The sequence below is a fragment of the Daphnia pulicaria genome, chromosome 2, assembly GCF_021234035.1.
Source record: "Daphnia pulicaria isolate SC F1-1A chromosome 2, SC_F0-13Bv2, whole genome shotgun sequence".
NCBI classification, from domain to species: domain Eukaryota; kingdom Metazoa; phylum Arthropoda; class Branchiopoda; order Diplostraca; family Daphniidae; genus Daphnia; species Daphnia pulicaria.
Window position 1 is genome coordinate 879488 of NC_060914.1, and position 18795 is coordinate 898282.

At 42.0% G+C, this 18795-nt stretch overlaps 5 protein-coding genes across 8 annotated transcripts; 3 read left to right on the forward strand and 2 right to left on the reverse strand.

The window, feature by feature from the left end:
- Positions 1–282: 282 nt before the first annotated feature.
- On the reverse strand, positions 283–9200 carry LOC124327067 (leukotriene A-4 hydrolase-like). 3 transcript variants are annotated; one of them, XM_046785924.1, is made up of 16 exons: positions 9180–9200; positions 3198–3255; positions 2966–3081; positions 2752–2891; positions 2555–2666; positions 2420–2488; positions 2241–2359; positions 2067–2172; positions 1858–1998; positions 1698–1803; positions 1519–1619; positions 1305–1449; positions 1051–1231; positions 736–978; positions 558–662; positions 283–491 (listed from the first exon to the last, which is right to left on the reverse strand). In XM_046785924.1, exons 1-16 carry the CDS (start codon positions 9183–9185, stop codon positions 371–373), a joined length of 1869 nt encoding a protein of 622 aa, XP_046641880.1. In that variant the 5' UTR covers positions 9186–9200; the 3' UTR covers positions 283–370. The 3 variants fall into 3 exon arrangements, with proteins under 3 accessions (XP_046641880.1, XP_046641882.1, XP_046641881.1); XM_046785926.1 differs by lacking the exon at positions 9180–9200 and adding an exon at positions 3445–3507; XM_046785925.1 differs by lacking the exon at positions 9180–9200 and adding an exon at positions 3355–3499.
- On the forward strand, positions 3620–4431 carry LOC124327339 (short coiled-coil protein B-like). The gene is made up of 4 exons (XM_046786347.1): positions 3620–3773; positions 3839–3940; positions 4005–4085; positions 4152–4431. The coding sequence occupies exons 1-4, from the start codon at positions 3710–3712 to the stop codon at positions 4292–4294; spliced, it is 390 nt and encodes a 129-aa protein (XP_046642303.1). The 5' UTR covers positions 3620–3709; the 3' UTR covers positions 4295–4431.
- LOC124327147 (carboxypeptidase M-like) lies at positions 6697–10080 on the forward strand. The gene is made up of 7 exons (XM_046786069.1): positions 6697–6877; positions 7398–7770; positions 7901–8034; positions 8127–8263; positions 8397–9072; positions 9393–9491; positions 9578–10080. Exons 2-7 carry the CDS (start codon positions 7503–7505, stop codon positions 9689–9691), a joined length of 1428 nt encoding a protein of 475 aa, XP_046642025.1. The 5' UTR covers positions 6697–6877; positions 7398–7502; the 3' UTR covers positions 9692–10080.
- A 200-nt stretch (positions 10081–10280) lies between these two features.
- LOC124327084 lies at positions 10281–14311 on the forward strand. The gene is made up of 6 exons (XM_046785957.1): positions 10281–10742; positions 10946–11132; positions 11202–11302; positions 12182–12494; positions 12573–13089; positions 13182–14311. The coding sequence occupies exons 1-6, from the start codon at positions 10623–10625 to the stop codon at positions 13678–13680; spliced, it is 1737 nt and encodes a 578-aa protein (XP_046641913.1). The 5' UTR covers positions 10281–10622; the 3' UTR covers positions 13681–14311.
- LOC124327017 (PDZ domain-containing protein 8-like) lies at positions 13673–18767 on the reverse strand. Of its 2 annotated transcripts, XM_046785804.1 has the most exons (16): positions 18618–18767; positions 18340–18548; positions 17963–18181; positions 17337–17567; positions 17053–17245; positions 16791–16948; positions 16487–16715; positions 16281–16402; positions 15923–16174; positions 15809–15845; positions 15584–15744; positions 15032–15429; positions 14657–14969; positions 14436–14579; positions 14155–14346; positions 13673–14057 (listed from the first exon to the last, which is right to left on the reverse strand). In XM_046785804.1, the coding sequence occupies exons 3-16, from the start codon at positions 18128–18130 to the stop codon at positions 13824–13826; spliced, it is 2832 nt and encodes a 943-aa protein (XP_046641760.1). In that variant the 5' UTR covers positions 18131–18181; positions 18340–18548; positions 18618–18767; the 3' UTR covers positions 13673–13823. The 2 variants fall into 2 exon arrangements, with proteins under 2 accessions (XP_046641760.1, XP_046641761.1); XM_046785805.1 differs by lacking the exons at positions 18340–18548; positions 18618–18767 and having other exon boundaries at positions 14214–14346; positions 17963–18306.
- Between the last annotated feature and the right edge of the window lie 28 nt (positions 18768–18795).

The window sequence follows — 18795 nt, forward strand, 5'->3', positions numbered from 1 at the left end:
CATTTTATTTATTTTGGATAGTATCGTAACATACAATTTTTTTTAGCGCTTGGACGATCAGCCAATGATATCTAAATTAATGAAATATGTTATCACCTATTGATTTAAATTATTTCAAATACTGCAGATTGATGGCAATGGCATTGACACTCACTTTAATTACTACATCCTACGTAATGTGAATTTAAAATCGACCCCGCTTGTGTATTTTTAAAAATTTACTGTTAATAGAAACGGCGATTGAAACCAAGAAGCACCTTTTCATCAGATGTATGCCACAGCTAAATTCTCCAAAAGCTTTTTATTGATAATTAACCCAAGCATGTCAAATTTAGCCCTATTTTGAATTTGGACACAAATAGTTGGCAAATCATTGAACCACATGGAGATCTTTCCCTACTGTGTAAGCGCACACATACATCCATTGGTCTTTTACTTTTTCGTAGGCATCCAATGCTGAAGGACGAGCGACTTCCCAGTTATATAAATCCCTATGATGGGTAAAACAGTTAGAAATGAATTATTCAATCCAATACTTGAAACCAGATTTAGGCTACCTAAATATCGGTCGGCAATACTTCATCCGTCCTTGTGAAGTAGCAAATTCAACTGCTAAAGGAATCACTTCCTTAAATTGTGCTTTCAGACAAAGACGTAACCATCTTCACAGAAGTGTGCTTATTAAATTGGAATTAAAAACATCACAACTAAAAAAAATAAAAAAACAAAACATACCTTAACTTTATTTCAGCGTTCTGAATGCCGTTGAAACTGTACAGTTGTTGCATCTTCTCAATAGCTTGGCAAGACAAAGGCGGCCCCATTAACAACTGGGCTAAAAACTCTTGAATTTGAGCGGGCGACAATGTTTTTAAATCATCAGAAGACATTGACATTGGTTCAAGACAGCCCTGTTCGTTCCAATCACTCCATCGCTGACAAAGCACTTTGCAGGCTTTGGCTAAACTGTCATCATAGCTAACAATAGGTAGAACAATAACAATATTGAAGAAATTTTAAATAGATAATGTTAATTATAATGTTAATTACTTTACGAATGTCGGTGGCATTCCAGGAGAATGAAACCATGTTTTCCAATCAACTTGTTCCAGTTTTTCAGCGGCTGGGGTCTTTTGGAAGTAATGCTTGATATATTCAACAAAATCGTCCGTTTTTATTGAACGATATTGAAAATTGGCTATGTATGATTTAAGAAACGGGTCGAACTCGCCTTTAAAAATAACACACAGTAAAAGTTGTACTAAATAGAGAACTATCAAAAAGGCAAAGCAGAAATTCGTTACCCGATCCTCCAACTAAGTCCTCTAGGTACCATAGAAAAGCCTGTCCTTTTTCGTATGGAACAGTTGAAAAGGAATCATCCGGATCAATGCCAGTAAGATCTGGCATCAATGACGTCAACGGATTAGAAGCTCCCATTGATTCAATCTACACATACAATTATAAGTAATGCACCAACTTATGTGGAATCAGTTCACAAAATATTGAATGTCATACTGTATCAGCTAAATATGTTTTCCCGCCGATTGCTGCAAAATGCCGAAAAGCTTCGCCATGTAGACGTCCGATGATTTTCCGCTCAACAAAAACAGTAAAACCTGATTTTTAAATTTTTTAAATGGTTTAAAATTAAAAGATTTAAATAAGCATTAGAAAAAAAGTTATTCAATATTCACCCTCATTCAGCCAAAAGTGTTCAAAGTTGCTGTTGGTGACTAAATTTCCAGTCCAGCTGTGAGCAATTTCATGTGCAATCACATCGACAAGCGAACGGTCCCCTGCCTTTAATACAGTCATCAACAAAAAAGTAACTGAATTTAATTTAGAAGAATTTACTATCACTGTTGGCGTGACAAAAGTCAAACACGGATTTTCCATGCCTCCGAATGGGAAAGAAGGAGGCAAAACCAACAAATCATACACTCCCCAGACATAAGGTCCACAAACATCTTCGGCAGCACTCAGTTGGGCTTCAGTCTACGAAAATGTAAAGCCTATAGTCAATGGGTTTCTTTAATTGCTGAAAATAAAATAGGTAGAAATACTTCAGCAAATTCGTAAGCAGCCTTATCGAGCATAGCAGGTTCGGCCCAAACATGGGAGCGTGGCCCTATCTGACGAGATTGAAGATCTCCGGCAACGACAGCTAATCTAAATAAACCAATATAAAATTATTTCAGTACGTTTACGACATTAGGACTATCTGGTTAGTAGCCTACAGATAAGAAGGGATCAGAACCGGCTGATGAAAGCTATGAGTTTTTCTGTCGCCAACTTGGACTGGATCTCCCTGACGAATAGCACTCATCAATACAGTTAAATCATGCGGGGCGGATATCTGTAAAGAGGCCAATTCTTGATAAAAGATCAAATCATTTTGAATTAGACGTGTGTATACCTTTGCTTCATAGGTAACCTTGTTGCTAGGAGTATCTTGACAGGGAACCAAAGATCGGCAATGAATAGCCTATACAAAAAAATTCTTCTTTTTAGTAACTTTTTTTTTTTTTTAGAATTTTGAAACTAACATTACCTGACATTGGCTAAAAAGGAAAGGGTGTTTTTTCCCCAAAGTTTGTTCTGGACTTAACCATTGCAAAGCTGTTGATTTTGGTGAAGTAGTATAGTGCACTGCAATTTTCTGCCTAATGTGAAATAATGACAATTGATGTTTTATATTGAACCTTTTGAAGTGAAAGAGTATGTTTGAACTCTTTAAAATATATATACTTTATTGTTTGACTGCCTGAGAAATGTATTTCGAGTTTTTCTCCAAAAGTTGTGGAGCTTGAGCCAAGTTCAAACTTTAGTAATTGTTTGGTTTCAAAGTCCTGTACCATTGATACAGTCAAGTCTCTGCTGTCAAGAATCTGTGATTGACAACTCAAGCAATAAATACAGAATTATCTCACAACAAAAAACCAAATCAATGTTACTAACTTACCAAAGAATTTGCCTCAGCATTGACTTTTTCCACAGATAGCACAACATGACCAGATAAAATCTTGGTGTCAAAATTGATCTCTAATTCAAGGTTCATGTGTGTAACTCTTACTTCATCTATATTTAAAAGAACATCCATCAATTATAATCAACATCATTGTAAAATGCTGTAGACACTAATAAATGCTATGACACTATATTTAATTAGCAACCAAAATTGTGCGATTAATTACCAGGCCTCGAGAAGGAATTGGGATCTCCGGGACTCAATCGTTCGGCTGCCATATTTTCCTGCGTGAAGTGTAACGATTAGTGTTGAAAACAAAATTCAGAGACGAACGACTCCGAGCAGAACTCAACGAGCATATAATATCTAATAGTGGCACTCACAAAAAGGCAAGGAAATAAGAAGACCAATGTCTAGTTGACAGTGCGCGTCAAGCAAAGAGCAAAACAATTACCCGACTCAATCGACAAAACCTGTTGTTCGTGACTTCGTGCTAGTTGCAGTTCTAGACTTCTAGCTTGGTTCTAGTCTTGGTTGTAGCAGACAAATATTTGATAAACAGATAAAGTGACAGCAACAGTAGATTTTCCATCTAGTGGTAAGTTACAAAACTATGACAATACAGTGACAATGTGATTCAGTAGATGGGGAATGGGAGGCAGTATTTATCGACAAATCCGTTTGGCAAATTGTGTTACTAATTTCGTACATCATAAATAATACGAAAAGTAAGCTCGAATGGAAAATACTACTTTATATAAAGAGCTCAATAATATTCCGTTGGCTGATGATGATCCTCAAGGTTAAATATCTTTTCTTTTTTCTTTAAAATAATGTTTTATTGAACTATTTACTTCATTACTGTAGCTGTCATTCCTTCTGATGGAGAAGAAGCAGGTATAGAGCGACATTCTCTAGATTCCATGTCATCTCGTTTTACCAACGACAGTTCGGAGCATCCTTTATGTGGTAAAATTATCATAATCTTATTGGTTTTCCCAAATTTACCAAACTTGGGAATTTGATATTACAGATGGGGACATCAACTTGGATGAGCAAGAAGAAAAGGCCCGCTTAATAGCACAAGTCATGGAACTTCAAAATACTCTTGATGGTATTAGAAATTTTATCTAATATAAAGCTCAAATATCGCTAACAGTTTTGGTATTCCTGCTTTTAGATCTTTCTCAACGGGTGGATAGTGTAAAGGAAGAAAATCTTAAGCTGAGATCAGAAAACCAAGTTTTGGGACAATATATAGAAAATTTGATGTCAGCCTCTTCAGTATTTCAATCAACATCTCCCAAAACCAAAAAAAAATAAATGCCTGGTCAAAACTAGCCCTTAACTTCAGCTATCACAGCTTTTAATAACAATTCATCATCATTTAAAATGTAGTATTTTATTTATCATTTTGCGCACTAGTCCTATTGACTGCAATACATTTCCACTGCACTGAGTACATTTAAAACTATAAAATTTGACCTATTTGCTCGTAGTTTGGTTGCATATTCAAAAGAATTATGCTGAATTGCTGATCAGGAGTGAGTGTGAATGCAAGTGTAGCAGCTATTGAACTTGGTTAACCATCTGCAGTGATGACGCACGGCCTTCCGTAAACACAAGTGTTACTCAAACGAAACGAAAGCATCAGTTTAGAAGGTCTACCACTGCTGTGTTGTGGTTTCATACGGTTTTATACAATCATAAAACTGTCGTCAGGTTTCTTCAAGGATAAACATTTGGTTTTCCCATTGTATTGATTGTGTTCTCGGTGAACTAAATGTTTTCCCTCTGTGTGTACACTTTAATTGGTGTATATTGCTGCGCATTCCTAGCGATTATTATTTGCAATAAATCAAACTCCCCGCACCAAGTAAGCGCCCTGATGAATGAGAGCGTGATTGGGATTCTCTAGTAGAGCGTTGTCATCAATGTTGGTCACCTTACCCAGTTTCTACAAAGGAAATGAAGAGCACGATGTGAAAGCGAGACCATCGCAGTTACAATGGCAGTAAGACCCACTTTTCATCCTAAAAACCCGGTGAAGGTTATACCCCAATATTATGTTTCACGGACGGCCCTGTTAGACTCATCGTAACAAAAGAAACAATGCGATTCACTGTGTATACAGTGTTTCATTTACGAGGTACTATTTCTTTACAATATTTTATTGGACGACAGAAGTCGTAATTTAAAGGGATACGATCTCGTAAATAATTACGTAGGCTCGTTTTTCATCTGCGGTTAATAATAATCCAACAAAAAAAGGGCAATCAAATCAAATGGCTCATCTGCCATCGACGCTTTCACTGAGACGAAGTAGCCAATTGAATCGATGTTGTTTAGAAATCATTGGCTAGCTCAACACATGACTTGATCGCGTAAAAAGCGTAACGGTCCGATTAAACGCAAATGTTGTTAAAATGAGCAGTTTGTCGCTAAAACATTCCGTGAAATCGACCTGGTTCTAATCCTTTTTTGTTGCTGCGAATACGGACGCCCATTTTATTGTTTTAAATCTTTTCCTCCCTGCGGAAAAGGAAACGGGAAATCACTGACGCACGTATCCATATTTGACCAACCAAGTCTAGTCGAGTGCTGAGCATGACTTGCGTCACGACCCATAAACGAGAGTGAACAAATATAGGAGCCAGTGAAAACGCGACGGAAGTCGTGTGTCACGGAGGGTTTATACGTTTTTCAGCGCGTCCCAACACACGCATCGTATACACCGTCAGGTGATGGAAAAAGGAGAATACTGGGAAAGCAACGGAGCGTGTGCCCTCTCTAGAACGAAATAAAGCTAACAAAGTTCGATCGCAGAGATAGACAAGTTCAAGTTCAGTAGTCGACACACAATCATCGCGTCAACACCGTCTTTTGCACGATCACGAACGCCGCTGATTCGTGAAACGGTTCTATTCCGGTCCTTGAAGGAAAAAGAAAATAAGCTTTTCAAAAAAAGGCGGGTTTGTAAATGATGGCGAAATCGGTTTTTCTCGTCGGTTTCTTCGAGTCGGGGCCATCCTACAGGAAACAGGAAAACAGCCTTTTTCCAGCTTTTATCAGCACCAACCCAATTTTTTAAAATATACCATTGTGTCACTAACATCCTTCTCTCAAAACGATGATCCAGAGCTAGCTATACTAGAGCTCTCTATAACGGAGTTTCTTTCTTGGCTGTAATATTATTCGAGAGCTACATGACCTTAAGGGCTTAATAAGAATCGATGGTAAAAATGAATAAATGTATAGGGTAGGGGAAAAAGGTAGAATACAGGAAGAAATCCCAGCGCTATAACGGTACCTGGCCCATTTGGAAGGAAAAAAAAGAGGGAGAATAAATCTACCAAAATGTCTGGTATATCAGCACAATGATTTCCCCTTGTTCTCTTTTCGACTTTTGAAATAGATTACAGAAAAGTTGCAGTATCTGATTGTTTCCTATCCAGTTCAGTGAACTTTTGAGCAGAGGTTGAAATCGGATGAGAAACATCTTTTGTTTTGAAAACTGAATTCGGTTGAGAAGGAATCAGTTTAAGCTTTTAGTTCAGCTTGTATCCAAGTCGTGCCTCTCTATACACCTACTCTCTCTCTAGAGAGGAAAAAAGATAATACGTGGGTTTGAAAGGAGGGGGAGGGAGTGACCCCGACTGCATAACAAACGGTTGCAGCCTTCAAGCCCCGTAAATGTCAGAAAAAGGAAGGTTTGGCCCAGACGCAAAAAGGTCCCGACCACCAGTTCTTCTGTGTCCTCCGATCCGGACGGACGTGAAATTCGTTTGCCACCTTGCAGCTATAACTAAGGAAATCACATACGCCGTTTTTGTGTGTGGGCACTTCCTGTATAGAAAACCAACTCGATTCTCTGTTGGGTTTCTCGTGGAAAAAAAATTTCAAAAAGTAAGTGTAACGTTATCTATGAAATCAAGCGTGTCCTATCGACGGTGGTAGTAAAAACCACAAATCTGGAACAATGCTCCATGTTCTGATTAGAAATTTGATCCCACAACTGTGTCTTACTTCGCCAAAAAATTTCTCCTTTTAATTGTAAATGTGGCTCTATCTTTTGAGCAATGGGAAAACAATCGCTACAGTGCATTGGTTGTAATGAGGTAATCGGGCTAAAATCAATGTTCCAAATGTGAACTGATTGGAATAGGTGAAAAGAACACGTTATTGCAGAAAAAGGAGATTCCAGTATTTGGGCGTCGCTTTCCCTTCTTGCGAGTTGCGATTTCTCTCCTTTCACACACACAAACGGATTGCATAGAGTGTCGCTTATTTGTTGTTAACGTGTGACGTCATTCCCCCGATACTTCCGCCCTACGTACATTTGCGGTTTTTCTTTTCCCTAATGAACTAATGTTTTAAAAATAATTTCAACGATCCGGTTTCAAGGTTTATTTCTAATCTTTTATAGGTGCCACAAGGATTAAAAAAACGAGAACTGTACCCAGCAGCTTTTGACTAGAAAAGAGGTCATCGGTTTAACTCTTTGGATTTCCCCAAAATAGCTGGAAAAAAAATGCTGAAACATTTGTTGCTAATCCAATTGGCCTTCGTTGCCATCCACGGAGCGTCACTGCGGGATTCGATCGTTTTCGACGAACCATCCGGCCAGTGGTTGAGAGATCCTCGAATTATACTAGACGACGCTGCTGGCGTCCCACCGGCCCTCCGTCTCAATCCCGTGGGTTACCATCACTACGATGAGATGACTGCTTATCTCAGAGCAGTCCATGCAGCATATCCTCAATTGACGTCACTCTATTCGATTGGCCAATCTGTCCAAGGTAAAAGAATTGACTCTAAATATATACGGCTGGTCGATTCGGTCTCGTCCTGATTCCTTCGAACTGGTCTACTTACATCAAAGCGTCTACGCATCCATAATTGATTGACTTGTTTATTATTTTCGTGCAGGGCGGGAGCTGTGGGTTTTACTTATTTCTACGACGCCTTCGGAAAAGACGCTACTGAAACCAGAGGTGAAATACGTCGGAAATATCCATGGCAACGAGCCGGTAGGCCGAGAACTTCTTCTACGCTTGATTCAGGTATATACTGCATCTATTCATAACCTGGCGATATCAATTATGCAAGAGTGACTGATGAAAAAATAACTGAATTCGAATTTCTACTTCATCAGCATCTCCTAGTGAATTATCCGCAAGACGATTACGTCAGGTCTCTCATGGAAACGACCAACATTCACATTATGCCTTCGATGAATCCCGATGGCTTTGAAGTGTCAAGAGAAGGTGACTGCGGGGGCGTCCAAGGAAGGTACGTAAAAAGGGCGTTCTAAACCAATTCAGTTTCAGTGGGCGTTCCATGACGTCACATCCAACATAAAAAGTCCGATCGATTCTCTAAATATCTATTTTCATTCCTTTTATCGCCGCTGTTTGATATATAGATACAACGCCAACGGGAAAGATCTGAACCGGAACTTCCCAGACCTGTTCAAAGGCGGAAAAAACAATGGAGATGCACAACCGGAAGCCAACGCAATCTCTCGATGGATGAGTCAAAGACAGTTTGTCCTGTCTGCTGCATTTCACGGAGGGGCTTTGGTGGCTTCTTATCCATTCGACAACAAGGAAGTCACGCTCAACTTGCCTCATCTGGGTGGACGCTATCAGCCGTCTTTGACTCCCGACGACGACACCTTCAGACACCTTGCCACAATGTACTCGTTCAATCATCGCAAAATGCACTCGGCCGGCGCTTGTTTCCCCGGCGATACGGTTTTCCCGAACGGAACGACCAACGGAGCCGCTTGGTATTACCTGGCCGGTGGCATGCAGGATTTCAACTACGTCTGGAATGGAGCTATGGAATTGACGCTGGAAGTCGGATGCTGTAAGTACCCAAAAGGCGAAACACTGCCCGAATACTGGCAAGATAACAAACAAGCCATGCTCAAGTACCTGGGCGAAGCTCACCGCGGAGTTCGTGGCCAGGTGTTTGACTCCCAAAACAATCCCGTGCCAAACGCCAGCATCCGAATCAAAGGTCGCAGTTTCGGGTCGAAAACTACTCCCTTGGGCGAGTTCTGGCGTATTCTCATGCCGGGAGTCTACGTTCTTCAGGTGCGTAAATAAATCACTAAATATCTAAATTGCCTTTCGTTGGGCAACACTTCCCCCCCAAAAAATCCGGCGTTCTTAACTTAATGACAGCTTAGAATTTCACTTACCTGCATGCAATGAGCGTTCACTAGTTTCAGTTTCCTGGAGTTGATTTAGATGCACGTTTTTCTCCCTCCACACTCAATCAAGTAAACAACTTGTCATCGTCTGCTATCCCCTTTGGTTATAAATCCCCGTTGCCAGATCGGTCTCTTCAATTATTCAAAAACAATATCAGAATGTGATTCATTGGAAAATTCTTGATTGCTTTTTTTTAACAGGTCGAAGCTGATGGATTCTTACCATCCGAGCAGACATTCCAGGTGGAAGAAGGTCTCCCTACTCTGGTCAATGTGTCGTTGAGGCGTGGAAATGATAAGGTATTCATAGCGTGCTGAACCGGCCAACAATACTGACTCATGATCAATATTAACCAACAAACATTTCTATGCCTATATGTAAATAGACTAATACATTCAACGATCGAATTCCGTTGCCGCAACTTGTCCAACCTCCTCGTCGGACATCCATTTTCTCTTCGTTGAGCAACTTTTTCGGTGGATTAGGCCGTGCAAAATAAATAACATGTGTGCGTGTTCGATTAATAAAAACGGCATTAAGTTTGATATTTTATACCCTCCGCTTTTAATTCTATATAGTTCCTGGTTGTTGAACGACAATACAATTTCAAAGTTGTACCAATAACAATACGGAAAATACACATTTCTCGTTGGTCTTCCAAAAAATGTCGTTTTGGTCAGTCCCCCTTATTAGGTGACGAACCAATATCGTTTCGTGATCGACTGAATGCACAACTATCTTTTGGGTCCAAGAAAAGAAGTAGAAGAAAAGAGAAAATGGCCACCTGCCGCTCCGTACGTATTATATTGCAAGTCATCAAGTGTTCCAAAATTCGGGTTAGTGGTACATCGGCGCCAAGGAAAAATAGATGAAGCAGCGCTCTCTTTTTTTTTAAAAATAATACGTAACGACGTATAGTGGATAGATAGTGGCGGCGGCTGTGGTGTCGCTTTAATAGTGCTGGCCACCAATAAGAACGCCGGACTTTATTCCTCCCTCTTCTTTCGTCGACACTTGGAGAAAGTTTCGTTTCTTTATTATCTATACTATCTCCCTTCTCCTTTAATCGGGTTTCTCTGTCCCTCTTCTACTTCACGCGGGAGTATATCTCTCACGCTCAGATGATGGAGAGCGAGAAAGAGAGAAGCGTGCAATAAAACAAAACAAAACAGGAGCTGGTCTAGTCATTCGTGATCCGACAGTCACCGGGTTGGGTGCTCGTGTTTTGTGTGTGCACTATAGCCACAGTCCCGCGACGGGATGACTACTGCGAAATGGTTTTATTTACACTCAACAAGTTTGATGTTGTGTACGTTCAATGATTTTTGAGATTTAATCATTCCGAGTATACCAACAAAGTGTCGAATTTTGCGAGTACATGACTTTGTCCAGTGTTATCAGTGTGTCTAGTTGACAAAATCAAAACAAAGATGACGAATTGTTCTGTGCTTTTCATTTCAACGGCGATTGTGATCGCTATTTTCGGTCAAACGAGAGCTGCAGTCATTCCGCCGGAATGGGCGGATGTTCGCATCAATCCGTGTGCCAAGGTTCGGAATTATTATTATTATTTTTAAATTTCCAAGTAGACTACGTCAGAACTGTTATCTCTTTCCAAGTAACATATCGGTTAAGATAGTTAGAAAAAAACAAACTGTTTAACTTTCAAGAAAATTCAAAGTTCATCCAGTTCTTTCAATGGAAAAGGGTGCGTGATATATGATTTAACATAAATATTTGTTATTCTTGGAAGGCTTCATGGCAGTATTTGTACTGGAAATCAGACGGGAAATGCTACCCGATATTCAAGCAAGGATATCCATGTCCCGCCACTTTAGAGCTGGTCTTTGATTCGTCAACCAAAGAGGCTAAATGTCAGTGCCCGTCTGGCCGGCTCTATTGGGAAGAAGATGGACGATGTTACGAGCCTTTCACTCCAGGTTAACTTTTTTTAAAAAATAGTTTCCGCACGAAAAAGATTTCATGCGATGCTCATTACATGTTTACAGGTCCTTGTCCCGAAGGTAGTTTCCTTCACCCCGGCCAAGAAGTTCAGTCACGTGGAATGCAGCGACAAGATCCACTCCGTCGGACGCTTCATCAAGTACAGGTCAGTTGGTCATCCTCATCATCCATCAGTGCGAAGATGCTGTAGGATGTGGGACAGTCACCATATAGGCGGTGACAGTCTTTTCCCCATATTCTGATGTAACGTGTGAAACAAATTTCCCGCGGGAGAGAGAAAATAAGGGAACCCCGAAAAGTCGATCATACATTAAGTAGGCCGTCCCTCCTAATATTCCGTTATGCTACTGATACTGTTCTCATTACAGGGTGTATGTCCGTGCACTACACTAGTTACTAGCCCAGCAAAAAAAAAAAAAAAAAAGAAAAAGTCCAGGGGCTAGTACTCGACTTCAGCGGTTCTCCTTTATTGTTATTTACATTTCCGAACAGTTAACCCCAGCGCGTTGATGGCGTGGAAGCATGTACCTACGTAACATCTGTCTTTTCCTTGAACTTCTTTTTTTTCTTTTCCTTCTATATTTCTTCGGAGAAATTTCTATTACTATTGCCGTTGTCGCCAACAACTAGCGACATTTAACTAGTCGACCAATTCCACCTATACACTTGGCGATCTTAACCTCAATATAACAAGTCTATAATCCAAATTTTTCGACTAACGGTCAACTCTGTCGGCTATATACAGAAATCCAGAGCGGTCCATGCCAGAGAGCAGTCTCAGCTCAAGCAAGATAAACTCGTTCGCACACATTATTTATAGATAGTCTACTATTTCATGAGTATGTCCGCTCCGGGCAGTGTTTGATTGGTTCTACCGCATCACAACAGATCTGGGTTAAGAATCTAACGTTCTTTCTGATTCTTTGTATGCATCTTATATAGCTGCTGCTGCTGCGTGATTTTGATGTCTAGGTAAAATTGCAAACTGCTAACCACCACACTTGATTGCGCTTTGATTTTACAGGCTTGGCTGGGTCAACAATACGAGCCCAGCAAAGTGGAACCTCTTGGTTTCGTTCACTGCAAGCAGCGTGGCTACTGCCCGGCCAATTGGGGATTCTGGTCGGCAACGGAACTTTGCTATCCATTCGACAGCCAAGGACCTTGTCAGAGCGGCTCTCTCTTCCGCTGGAACGTCGTCAGTCAACAGGCGGAATGCGGATGCCAATCGGCAATCATTTACCAGTCTTCAGTCAAAAACGACACTTTGGCCGGCAGTTCATGGCGTCCGTATTTTTGGCCCATCAGCGCCACATGTCACGAACACCACACAAATGGTGGGTTTTTTCATCTCATTTCCAATTACTGTCCACGGGATTTCCCGATAATTAAATACAAATTTCGCACCGGCTCAGGTCCGTGTAAGTTGGGCGAAGTCTTCGGTTACAATCAGTCAGCCCAGGCGACACAGTGCTCTTGTTCCAAGCAGTTGCCTAGTTATCATGCGGAATCAGGGCAGTGCTTTGAAAAATACACACGAGGTCCATGCAGCGTTGGCATGTGGTTGACATCTCATCCGCTGGATTTACCACAATACTCCATGCCGGCATCTGCTCGTCCTACTCAGTCGTCTCGTTTGAAGGGCTCCAAAGCGCGAAAAGTGTATCCGAACACGCAACCGGTTGCCAACAATCGCCGGAATTCCGTCAAACAAAGTCTTTCTTGTTACTGCCTCCCGGGATTTGTTTACAGGGAAGAAGACGATCAATGCTTCCGGGAATACACTCAGGGGCCTTGCCGCTCCGGCTATTTTTTCATCCGCAGCGAAGAGGGCGACATCAGATCCTACGGCATTTGCTGGAAAAATCCCTGCGCTCGACAAGAGCTTTATTTGCCGGAATCCCAGCGTTGCTACGGAATCCATACCCAGGGGTTTGATATCAAATTTTTGTTGAATCCATCAAACATCATTCAGCTGACCGCTTTAATACGTTTTTTTTTCTTCTTTCCTTGTCCTTAATTAGGCATTGTCTGGATGGGCAAATCATTTTGGCCGATGATGCTCACGGAATCGGATATCGGGGTCGTTGCGGTTGTTCGACCACTAACCTTCAGCACTACTGGCCGGCGGACGGCAAATGCTACGCTCACGAAACTTCCGGACCATGCGAAGGAGATCTTCTTTTCAGTTTGCGATCCGGCGATGGATTGACACCTGCTTGCACTTGCCCGGAAGACTACGTCAGTTACAACGGCACAGTTCAGTGTTTCAAGCCATTCAGTCAGGGCCCGTGCCAGTGGAATGAATGGTTAGTGCCCGCGGCAGCGGCGAGTGGAGTCGGAACCAATGACGTCAGTTCCGTCAACGACAATCGACTGGACTTTGAACCTTATGTGTGTCAGTGTAAGCCCGGCTATGAATACCAAATGGGATCAACTTACTGTCAGCCGCCTAGTTTAGAGTTGCTATTTTCGTTGCCAAAAACCAAAAATGGGCCATCTCGACGATTCAAACGAGAATGAAACGGTGGAATGTGTATCTTCAGTTAATGCTTTCGGACACTGAAAAAAAAAAGGGAAAATGGACGATCGCGTTTTAAGGCCGTTAATACAACCCAAGCACGCATCAAGTAAATAAAAAATAAAAAATAAAATAAAAAAATCAATCAATCACAAAGTTTCGAGTCCCGTTCCGTCTCTTCGACATTCTGCAATCCGGAACTATAGTGTAGGAGGAGTAGGACGAGAGCCTGTCGCCTTGCTTCGCACAAGTCCACTTCTTTCTCCAGTTTCTGTCTTTCGTCGCCGGACCAAGGAGTTCCATCGGGTCGATCCAAACGAGCGGCCAACTCGTAGCGACGGAGAATTTCCATTTCGGTCGCCGATTCGAGTCTCTGAAGCTGTGTGTACATCGACATAAAATCAAGACATAAAAAGTTATTAGTTTTAAAACGTTCTGTGCTCTTAACAAACGGCCCGCTCCAACACTGAACGGACCATTGAAGTGATTCTGGCTCGGCGTTGGCCACTGTTTAAATGACTGTAAATTTCCTTGCCGGAGTCCTTGGCCAGACGCATCAGCGACTCATCGTGTTCACGGGACTGCAACCGCTCGACGGCCGTTTCCAATTCCACTAGTTCATCGACATCATCTTCCGCTGACAAAAAAGGATTTTCTTCCGGATCGACCTGATGAAGTTTTGTACAAAAAAAAAAAAAAACATTGCCTTGAAAAACAACATGAGTGAAAGTTCAATAAAAATCAATAACAATCGAACCTTGGGTGTGTCTGTCGCAATGGGGATGTTGGGAATGAAGAAATCATCTAGACCGCACCATTTCCGATCGGGATAACGCTTGATACACTTTTTATGGCATACTAATTCGCAGTTGCGACATTGCAGCGCTTCTCTCAACCAAATCTGTAAATGAAAAATTGACATTTAAAATAGAAATTGTTTGACCTCTCTCTTTCTCTAAACAAAATGAAGATGGGAACCTTTTTCCGGCAGAAATCGCACAAACGGACGTTTATGAATTGAGTGAGGACGAAGTTATGCATCGGCATCGAATCATTGACGACAATATCGACGGCAGGACGGGCCATTTCAATGAGGGGGGAAAGCGGATGTACTGAAGATGGATGAGGTGAAGGGGAGAGTGGATAAGGAATTCCATCAACTATATCAGAATCTAAATCAGGAGATGGAGGTTCATCCTCTTTATCCGGGCGATAGACGAAAGATAATGAAACATCTCCATAGCAGAGGCGAGGATCGAATCCCAATTGCTGACTTGACGGATTCTGACGACTACATAAACAGAATAGCTAGAGAAAAAAAAATGCATATCACCAAAATTTCCAATGACGTACCCCAAACTCGTCTTGACATCCGCCGGATACAGCTGATAGGTGGATATGTGGTGACCCTGTGTGTTGAGGTGGCAGTCGGCCGCAATTTCGGGGAGGTAAATGTTGACGTGACCGATCGGGATATCTTTGGAGTGCAGTTCTTTGGTTCCACTGGGTTCTTTGGTTTCCGGTTGATGAAGCGGCGAATGTTTCTTGAACAAATTGCTTAAATTAGACTTGGCAACGGACGATTTACTCGGACTGGTCGTCGTTGATGAAGAGGACTTGCTGCTACTACTTTTCCCGGACGTCGTCTCTTCGACCGCAGGTACACCGGTCAACCATATGGACAAGTTGAGAAAGCGGTGGTGGCCAGCTGGCAATACTTGAAATTTTAGAGTGTCACCTAAATGAATCACCTAACCACACAAGCACAACATTACAAACAACGACCGTGAGATATTTTTTTTTCTTTAAAAGAAAATATAATAATTATTATCATTCGGTTTCCTTCAACTAATTGAATTACTGACGTCAATAAACTTGTTTTAAAAACGAAAGCGGAATATATACTTTTCCTAGCGGGTGAGTTGTGGTACGCTTGATGTCCAATCCGTGATTGATTTTATTAGCGGCTGTCAGATTATTAGCGGGAGGGAGAAGAAGTGATCCAGACTCATCCAGCAGAAACGAAGCAGCAGCAGCAGTTGCCAGGGATTTCTCGTCCGAGCCATCTAGAAAATGAGGTATTAGTGCCAAGATTCGAGGAACTTATTCATTGATGAAGTTAGTGGGTACCGAAAGTTATCGATGGCGTGATCCCATCGTAGCGCATCTATAACAAAGAGAACAAACATAAAAATTAGCTTAAAATTTCAAATCGCCTACATCTCTAACTGATTGACGCATTACCATGGACCCTCTCCTTCGTCCAATTGCCCGATCAACTCGGAGCATGACAAAGAGATCATTTGATTTGTTAACGGCTCTGGCAACATCGTCAGACGATCGAACGACGGTTTCGTCTACTTGCAAGATAACATCACCAATCTTGAGACCTGCTTCTTCAGCTGCCGAGCCTGACTCGATCTCCAAAACAGAAGCTCCATGCTGACTAACCGGTTTCCATTCTTTAACCGACTCTTCTAGTGGCGAAGACTCGGGCTGAAAAATAAAATTTTATTTATAAGTAGTTTTCTTTGGAGTCGAACTTTGTTTCCCCCTTCTTCTTTTGACAATTGAATTATAAAGCCAAACGATTTTCTTTTACCGAGGACGACTGCTGCAGGAATTGAATTCCCAGGGACTGATGTCGGCGTCGAATCATTCGAATGTCTAGCACCACTCTCCCTTCGGTTTCTGACGAGGAAGCATTGAGCCACGGACTACTGTCTGTTGTCGCGGGATACAAAAAGTTGCCGTTAAACGCAAAACAATAGACGAAACTCATAGTAACATGATCCAATCAAAACATGCCTAGTGCCATGGTACAGTAAACGCCGTCTCCTTGGAGCAACGGATTCAGTCGAGCTATATCCAACACAGTGACTTCCAGGGATCCTCTTCGAATAGGCAAAGTGGTGGTGGGCGGAGGAGTTTGCGAGCAGCTTGCAGGAAGGAGGAGCTGGTTGGGAATTGGAAAAAACGGTCGATGACGCATTCGGCTGGTGGGCAGGGTATATTTCCTTTGAATCCATTTGTGAATCTACGTGTCACGTAATTTGATTTGAAAACAATCCAAGAAACGATTCTTTATTTTTTTTTTGCATTATTCACGTACCTGTGACGAAACAAGACTTGTCACGTGACTAAAAGATCTCCCTTGAACTCGGCTGGTAACGTCTACGTCCAACTGCGGCGGCGTCGCAAATGCCACAGACCAATGAGAATAGGGTCTCCGGGAGAAACTCAATCTTACTTGCCCTTTTAGACGAGACACTGCGTCATATAGTGAAGGGAATAATGAAAACATGTCGTGGTTACGTGGTATCTATTAATATGTAATTGGTACAATGCAGCTCTGTCAATGATGAATTATATACCTTTGGCGGAGAGAAATGCGGATTTGCCGTAGGCCAGTGTTACATCGATCGCTATACCCAGTCCTCCGCTGTAGTCAATGTTGAGATCGAAATCCACCGACTCCATTTGTTTTCTGTCGGAGTCCATACCAACTCTATGAACACCAATTTGATGGATTGAGGGCGCCCTTGACCCCATTTCGATGTCGTATATCTGTGCGATTAAATTATCAACATAAAAACTAAGTTGGAATAATAAGGAAAAGTCTCCGCAATCCAGGATGGGATTCGTGTGAAAATACTACCTTGAGGCCTTTGATAATTTTGCTAACGGCTCCTCTAGTGAGAACTTCTTCCATTTCTTGATTGATCCGTCGGAGAAGGAAGCGACGGACTGGCCCCTGGGATCGCAGTTCACGGAAAAAGAACTGCACGAGTAAGTTGACAGCCAATAGCGTTTCATCTTTATTGCAGGAGCCGACGGCCTCGGTGTTGCTGGACCGATCGACAAGTGCCTCCAGTTCAGCCAATAGTTCCTGTGAGGTTGTGTTATTGTGTATAACATGTTATCAGTTAAGCGACGTCAAACTGGGTTAGGAGAAATAATCATCTTTTTTTCCGTTTGTCTGGCAGATGTTATGCCAATAACATTACAAAAATTGGGTTCGTGCAGCACACGCACTCAAACCATCAAAACATGTTTTGTTTCTACGCGACACGAAAAACCGTTTTTTTGTTATTTCTTTCAGTTTTAAATCGTGGATTGAAATCAGGCCAGGCTTTCTCTTCTAAAAATCAGTAATAATGTACAAAACCATGCAATGCCACCGCAATTCAAAATGAATGACGTTGACACAAATACCGTAAAACTACACAAACAACTGTCTAATCGTTTACAGCAGACGCTGCACTACAATTAGTAGAAAAGTACCTCTGGGAGTTCAATAGGATTGTCAGCTTCGATCAGTAGGTGGTCATCGTTATGGCTAAGTCGATGAGGGCGAACTGGCTGCGAGAAAAGGTGCCACTCGACCCACAGAGTTAAAATCGCACCGAGCAAAATGCAAACGGCCGCAGTGAAAATGATCCAAATGAGCATATTTCACCTTTCCTGTTGTCAGAAACTGAGCACCACTTTACTAATTAGCACCTTGGGTAAATAAAAATTGCAAACAGTCAGTCGGGAAGGCTAAGTTTGTTTGATGGCATGGTGCACAAAAATTTTGACAGCGCGACTGGAATCGTTGCTGCAACTAGACTAAATTGAGGACAGCACTAGCAGACGACGACTGAAATCAAGGGACTTGCCTGGCTTCGCATGCGTCGTGACGTCACACGAACCAACCGTGCCGTAGAAAATCGATTCTTCTCTTTTGGTCTTTTTCCCCAACCAACTTCCTCTCTCCACTCCCTCCTTATCCATTTGCTGGTTCCCGTTTCCCGTCGAGATGGGGGAGAACCCGGGGCTATAGCATACCGCCAATCAATTCCTACGCACACAGTGGCCAGCATATACACTAGAATTTTGACGAAGAAACCAAGTAGAAGTTAATTCTTTTGCAGTCAATATTGCCCCGGCAACGTACGGATGATAACAGATGAATTGGTATTCGCTGGCGCCAGCTGCCGATTTTCTCAGCTTTTCCTTTGCTATTCGATCGCCAAGTGATAAATGCACAATTGACGGGCTGGTAAACGCACACAAGCTGCCGCTGAATCACTCAGTCGAATCCGAATTCAGGACATCGACCTCTCTCTTATTGT